Source organism: Arachis ipaensis, chromosome B10, assembly GCF_000816755.2.
Source record: "Arachis ipaensis cultivar K30076 chromosome B10, Araip1.1, whole genome shotgun sequence".
NCBI classification, from domain to species: domain Eukaryota; kingdom Viridiplantae; phylum Streptophyta; class Magnoliopsida; order Fabales; family Fabaceae; genus Arachis; species Arachis ipaensis.
Window position 1 is genome coordinate 32,216,908 of NC_029794.2, and position 7,734 is coordinate 32,224,641.

The following is a 7,734-nucleotide window of genomic DNA, read 5'->3' on the forward strand; positions in this document are numbered from 1 at the left end:
TGGTTTTGAGATTGGCTTTGAGTTTTAGAAGTTTATCTTCTAACTCTCGACGTCGCCTTACCTCTTTTTGTAGATCCTTCCCAACTTCTCGTTGATGCTGGCTTTCTTTTTCAAGTTGCTTTAAACGGTCTTGAAGCGCTTCTAATACTCCCGGATTTGATGAGTTTTTGTCCCTGTTAGATTCTGGGGTATCTTTTGGTGTAGTGTCCGCATTTTTGTGTGGTGTTCTATCTTCTAGATCTAAATCGTGGTTGTTGTCATGGTCGTCCGCCATGATGGTGGGATGACTTCCAGTTTCCCCGGCAACGGCGCCAATGTTCCAAGGGTTACCTGAAACTGTAGGTCGATCTCGGATGAGATCTTCTGTACTGATCGGAGATGACGTGTCCGGCTGGTGGGTGGCGGCCGGAGCTGTCGTGTCCGACTCGTTGGACTGGCTGCGCTGCTGATCCTTCGTCACCGGAGGGTGGTGGTACCTACAAGGGACTCTGATGCTTAAGTTAGCAAGGGTATTGAGTAGGTTTTTAGTAGAATCAGAGTATGAGTTATACCTGGGTGCTCCAGTATATTTATAATGGTGTGGAGTGACCTTTTTAGATAAGATAAGTTAGTTATCTTATCTTATCTTTATCTTAGAGTGAGGTCATCTTATCTCCAAGGGAACCGCCCTTATCTCTGTAGGCTTGGGCTGCCTTTGGATTTGGGTCGTGTTCCTCTATCTGGGCCCTTTACTGGGCTTTTCTGGCAATTTGGCCGATCTTTTTGAGAAGAGGTCGGATAGTCTGACCTAAAGAGGTCGGTCGCTTTGTTACTGAACATCCCAGGTGGGGTAGCTCGACCCAGGGTGTGAACACAAACCTCAATCAAAAATTTGGTTGTCGCAAGTAACAAACCCCAAATAAGAATTATCCAAAGTATCTAAACTCCGGGTCATCTCACAAGGAATTGCAATGAAGTGAATGATTATTGGCTATGAAGGGACAAGGGGTTTATTTGATAAAGGGCAAGAAAATAAATGGACAATAAAGTAGATGGCAAGAAAAATAAATCAAGTAAGCAATTTAAAGAAAGCAATTAATAAAGAGAGACATTCATGGCAAGGATCGAGAACATAGGCTTTCTATCCTAGTCATACAATGATTAATTCATCCTATTTAGTCAGCTCCAGCAAATGGAAAAAGGTATCATGCTATCTTCACATAGGGAGAACGTCAAACAAGACTAATCAATCATATCAAAATAATAAACAAGAATTTATTTTATTACATCATCCCCGACGATGGGGGAAGGTATCATGTTATCCTCATACTCGAAGAAAGTCTAATAAGACTAGCTAATTTCAATCCGAAAGTCCTAATCACCTACTAATTGAATTAGCAAGAGATTAGTGTCAATGGAAACAATATTAGCTAACAACTCTAGGTCACCAACATGAGTTGGGTATTCATGACTCAAGATCACCTAATTACTCTTTCTAACCCAAGAATGCTCAAGATCTACTCTAAAACCCAACCAAGCATTTTGTCAAACACTTGGTGGGTATAAATGGAAAGCATGGTAAATGTGCAAGAATAATAAAATTTAACCAATTGCAAGGAAAGTAAAATCAACAACTCAATTCAATAATAAAGGAACATCAAATATCAAAATTTATTAAAAGAGATCTAAATCCATCAAGAGTTCATCATCACAAAAGAGAGCAAAAAGGGAAATTAACAAGAGAGAGCAAGAGAGTTACATCACTAGAGCATAAAAATATAGAAGAAACAAGATGAAAGTAAAGAATTAAACAAGGATCTATGATGCAATTAACCCTAGGAACCCTAATTCTAGAGAGAGGGAGCTTCTCTCTCTAGAAACTAAGCTACATGATGCAAAAACTCCAAACAATTGCTCCTCCCTTGCCCAAGCTTGAATTCTATATGAAATATCATCAGAAATGAGTTGGATTGGGTCCAAAATGCTTCAGAAATTGCTGGCCACGAGTTGCCTTTAGTGAGCCACATGCAGCAACCCACACGTATGCGTGATGCACATGTACGCGTCTCTAAACGCCAAGCAACAATGACAAATTTTATATCATTTTGAAGTCCCAGATGTTAGCTTTCCAACGCAACTAAAATTGCCTCATTTGGATCTCTATAGCTCAAGTTATAATCGATTGAGTAGGAAGAGGTCAGGCTTCACAACTTTGCGATTCCTTCATTTCTTCATGAGTTCTCCCACTTTGCATGCTTTTTTCTTCATTCCTTCATCCAATCTTTGCCTTCTAAACCTGAAATCACTTAACAAACATATCAAGATATCGAATGGAATTAAAGTGAGTTAAATTTAGCTATTTTAAGGCCTAAAAATCATGTTTTCACACTTAAGCACAAATTTAGGGAGAATTATAAAACCATGCTATTTCATTGAATAAATGTGAGAAAAGTTGATAAAATCCCCCAAATTAAGCACAAGATAAACCACAAAATTAGGGTTTATCAAGTGTAAGAGGCTAGAACTCTCCTTGGAGGTTGGCCATTGTTATTGGCCACCTCCTCTGGTGGATTAGGGAGATTATCCTCCATCTCTTGATCTCCCTCTTTTGACTCTTCTTCTCCAATCACTCCCTTCCCTCTAGCTTATCTTCTCAATCTCAAGAAGGTTCTCTCTGGTTCAGAATCAAAAGAGGTAGATACACCTCTTCTTCCTCCTGGCATACAACTTAAACAAACCAAAAGAAAACAAAAATAGAACACTCTATTGCTAGAGTGGAATCAAAGTTAGCAGAAACAAAATCACAAACAGTTAGTGAGCTTAGCAAAAACAAATAAAAATGCTCAATCTAGATTATCACTGACTTAATCATTGTCGATCTAAATCAATCCCCGACAATGGCGCCAAAAACTTGAAAGCAAAAAATTGAATCGCACAAACTAACCGGCAAGTGTACCGGGTCGTATCAAGTAGTAAAACTCACAAAAGTGAGGTCGATTCCACAGGAATTGATGGATCAAGCAATTTTAGTTAGGTGACTAATCTAGTCAAGCTGACAGTTGGTGTTTTGAGTGAAAATTGATTAACAAAATATAAATTGCAAGAAATTAAAGTGCTAAAAGTAAATTGGCAGAAACTTAAATGGCAAGAAAAGTAAATTGGCAGAAACTTAAATGGCAAGAAACTAAAAGAGCTAAATCTTAAATTGCAAGAAATGTAAATAACTGAATCTTAGAGTGTAAGAAAGTAAAATTACAGAATCTAAATTATAGTGAAACTTAAATTGCATGAATTACAAAGGGAAATGGGCACAAGGGATCAAATCAGCAGTAAACAATTTAAATTGAAGTGAATTCAGAGAGATCTCAATTGAAGAAATTCAAAGAAAGTGATTCATCAGGGATTGGAGATATCATAATCCATCATGAATCAAATGGGTCTCAACTCCTTTCTCAATCATATGAGCAGATCTACGGCGGATTGAAATTGATTGGATCCCAATTCCTTGGCAATCCAATCTCTCTAATCATAATCAATCGTGCCAATTCCTTGATCTAATTATCATGAGAAGAGTTAGAGCACATTCTCTTATCCATAAGCCACACAATCTCCCAAAACCACAATTCCTCCCGAATAGTGTTGGTTAAGAAAGTTGTGAAGGATAGAGCTCAAATTCTAATGCAAGTGATTCCCCTTCCGAGGCTCACACAAGCATTCAGCTGAATTAAACCCCCTTCCAGAGTAAATAATTCACAATCAAAACAGAAGATATCCTATAGCTACTCAAGCGGATTGAGAAGCAGAAGAATTTCAATGATTCATTATGATTACAATAGAGCTCCTCCCCCTAATGAATTTGGGGTTTAGTTCATCATTGCTCAGTTAAAAACCAGGAAATAGAAAATTGCAGAGAAATGCAGAAGAGAAAATACAAAGAAAATAAGTGCAGAGTTTCCCAATTTGGGTCTCTGACTCCCTAGCCTTTCAGATCTGCTAGCTTTCTTTCTAAATCAAATTTTTCTCTATTTATACACTTTCCAATTCAGTCTTTAATTCCTTGGATTGGGCTTTTTGGCCTTCTTGAAGGAAGCTAGAATGGGTCTCAGTGATGTTGAAGAGGGGTAATTGACAATTCACGTTTTTGATCTGCATGAGTGCTTAATTTCACTAAAGCTTATGTCAACGTTGGTGCTCAACGTTTGCCAGAAAACGTTGAGTCAAACGTTTGGCTTGAAAAAGGATTTTGAAAGGAATGAGCATTGGCGCCAACGTTTAACTCAACGTTGGTGCACCAATATTTTTCCACCCACGCTTGCACGTCGCCCATGCGTACGCATCGAAACAGCATTTTGCACGTGTGCGTCGCTCACGCGTTTGCGTGTCTGGCCAAAATCTGCATCCACGCGTACACGCGACCCACGCGTACGCGTCAATGCAAGTTTTCCAAATCCAATTTTGGGCCTCTCATCGCGGACGTTGGAGGTAGCGTTTGTCCACCAACGTTCCCTCCAACATTGGCTTGGTCACGCGTACACGTGTGCGCAACTCATGCGTTCGCGAGATTTGTACTTCCACGCGTACGCGTCATAGACACGTACGCGTCGCCCAAAATTTCTCAGCTCCAGTTTTTAAAACTTTTCGAGGACGTTGGAGGTAACGTTGGTTCACGAACGTTCCCTCCAACGTTGGCACCCAAATTTGCACTAACGTTGCATACCTCCTTTTTCTCCAACGTTACTTCCTCTGCTTTGCTTCTTCCTTTACCTTTTTCTCTTCTTTCTTGCTTCTTTCTTGCCTCTTTTTCACCTATTATCAATCAAACACTTGCATCAAAGTTTGCTATAATCACAAGGTATTTACATCATTCATGACATCAAGTAAAATTAGCATAAAATCTTGTGAAAAGACACATAAATACCCATGTCTAATTGAACTAAGGGATGCATGAAATTCCAATCCAGTTACTTACTTATTGTGCAAGAAAGTGCATGAAACTCAATGAAAACAAGTGAAAAATGCTTGTGAAACTAGTATAAGATGACTTGTCATCAAAGCCCACAAAAGTGCCCAACTTTTTTCACATAAATCATACATTAAAAAAAAGGGAAATTGCCAACCCCGTTCATACACTTGCTCACCGTATTTTAAAGAAGAACTTGTCCACTACCTAGAGCGCCCATCATCTAATCCTCTAATAGAAGCCAATCCCCAACTCACCGTGTGTCCCCCATTCCCCTGTCCCTTGAGAGCTTAGAGAACATGAGAGAGTCTCCCCCTCCTTCTGTCATTCACCCCCACACCGAAACTGATGTGCCACAATGCAAGCCACCCCCACTCTCTTAGGAAATAGTTTTCATTTCCCAGCCTTTGGGGTGTGTTCCACCACTCCTCCTCCCCAACACCTTGCCTCCTGTTAGGAAATAGCTTTCATTTTCCACCCTTTATTTCTTGAAATTTGTGGTGTTGCTGGGGTCAATTTTGTTGCTAATTGGTTTATGACCGGGTAAGAGACAAATTCGTTAGGTATTAACTGAAATGTTAAGTTGGTGTTAAGTGACTGCATGTGTTGAATTGGTTTGCTTTGTGTCTTGAATAAAAAATGTCCAATTTCTGCTGAGCTTCCAATTTTCATGAGTGGCCATAATTTCATGTGCTGTTTGGGTGAATGCAAAAGTTGATAGGCGGAGGAGGTGGTTAGATATAAACATGGGAGTGGTTGATTTGGTTTATTGAGTTGCTTTTGAATTTCTGCATTGTTTTGTAATACCAGTAGCTTCCGTTAATTTCGTTGATCCGGTTTGATGTAGTCTGTTAAATTGCTATGGAGTTCTTGAATCGATTGGTAATACATGTAGCATGTGTGTTGTCATCGTGTTTGGGTATAACCAAAGTATGAAGTGGTTGATTCAACAGTAGGTTATGTCCGTTTTTTCATTGTGCTGGTATTTAAGCATTCAATTCATGTTTACGTAGAGGATCCTGATACTTAAATTTTTGTTTCTAACATTACTAACGTCCGTTGCAGGGAGGTGTTGTTCGAGCTAGGAGGCTTTGAGATTGTTAGGGGGTATTCATCTCCTTGGCCCCTCCATACACACCCCACCCAGATGTGAGTTCCACTACTTGTTGCACACATCTTCGCGCACACCACGTCTAACGTAGCCAAAGAACACACAATTTTATCCTGGGAAAAGTAACGAGGTTATTAATTCTGATATCTCTTCATTTTGTATAGCTTGTCAATACCTCGTCCATGATTGCATCACTGAGAGCTGTAGGAAACAAGGCCCCTAGGAGTTGGTACTTTCCATATGACTTTGTCGCTGCTGTGCTTTGCGATACTCCAATCTCAGAAATACAGCAGAAGTACGAAGGGCGCTGGATGCCCAAGACCAATGACTTGGAACATGTAAGCGTGTTGTTTATTATAACAGTCATCTCATCACCACTTGAGAGCAGAAACGTCTTTATTAGTGGCTAACCGATACTGCCTGTTGTTTCGCTGCCTTTCACACCTATTTGTTGCAGGTATTTATGCCAATTTGGGAACCCGTAGACGCCTGGTACGTGATGCTGTTGGATGTTAAGGCCTTAAAAATATATGCTTTGGACGTTAGTAGGTCTCCAGAATCTATTGTGCGAAGGGAATCAAACATGAACAAAATTGTGAGAAATGTTTAACCTACTCGTGTTTTAGTTGTCACAATTTTCATTTCATCCAGCAGCGTTGACGACTTAACATTTTTTTTCAACGGCATGCTTTGGGGAACATGTTCATCCACAGTAGGAACATCATTAACTTCCGCTACACATCCCCTGACCCCTCAAATTGGGGGAACTACATCTACTCAGAGGGTCTGCCGAAAGACCTGCAGAGGTTCCTCCTTTTCAAGTTCTTTAAAAAACTGAATATTTTTTAACCCGAATTTACATAGTTTCATCAAAATCCATGATGCTAACTAGAATTTATGTAGTGTGGAGTCTGGCCTATGGTGCTTATCATGGCTACAACACAAAGGGGGCTTCTCTACAAAAATATTCCCCTACATCGTATGTTAACCAGGATCCTCTTCTACTTCCTTATTTACTTAGTCCATGTTGTAACATGACTGCCTTCATAATACCTTTGCCAGTACATTCTAGCCAATACTTGTTCCCTGCTATTGTATTCGTAACCAATATCTTTTATGGAACTGTTACAGGGGAACTTTGATGAAGTGCAAATGAGAGCTGCGTTACACATTATGCAGTTGACATCAACCGGTATCGTGCTTTCGTTGAGAGCAAGGCAAAAGTTGTTTGGCAAGAAATCACATCTTCCCATGACAAGGAGTCCGTCAACAATGAAGGCATCTGATGGATTCATATCGCCGTAAATTCTTTTTAACCAAATGGCGTGCTCTGCTTTTGTGATTCAGTGATTTGTCATTGTGTAGGTTATTGGGAGAAGTGGTTGTATTTTTTTTAGGCTACATATGTAGTAGTAAGAAAGCATGCGCGCAATGAACTCAATGTGGTGCATTTTAAATTGTCATGACAACTTTAATATGCCTTTTTGGAGCAACTAAACCATGGCCACCCATGTGCCCAGTGAGTAGCCTAATTTTAGTTGCCTTAGCTAGGGAGCACAGACAATCCCTCTCCTTTGCTGAATGTTTCCATTTGATATATATAAGGCTACATCTAGTTACACCTTTTGGAGGTACAATGCTGAAAATTTCTTCATGTTTTACTGATATGTGTATCTAATCTTCC

At 39.8% G+C, this 7,734-nt stretch overlaps 1 protein-coding gene across 3 annotated transcripts; it reads left to right on the plus strand.

Moving 5' to 3' along the window:
• Positions 5,122–7,734, plus strand: LOC107621897. Of its 3 annotated transcripts, none has more exons than XM_016323873.2 (7): positions 5,122–5,482; positions 6,005–6,088; positions 6,215–6,388; positions 6,508–6,645; positions 6,732–6,856; positions 6,959–7,029; positions 7,182–7,734. In XM_016323873.2, the coding sequence occupies exons 3-7, from the start codon at positions 6,233–6,235 to the stop codon at positions 7,190–7,192; spliced, it is 501 nt and encodes a 166-aa protein (XP_016179359.2). In that variant the 5' UTR covers positions 5,122–5,482; positions 6,005–6,088; positions 6,215–6,232; the 3' UTR covers positions 7,193–7,734. The 3 variants fall into 3 exon arrangements, with proteins under 3 accessions (XP_016179359.2, XP_020969443.1, XP_020969444.1); XM_021113784.1 differs by having other exon boundaries at positions 6,252–6,388; XM_021113785.1 differs by having other exon boundaries at positions 6,258–6,388.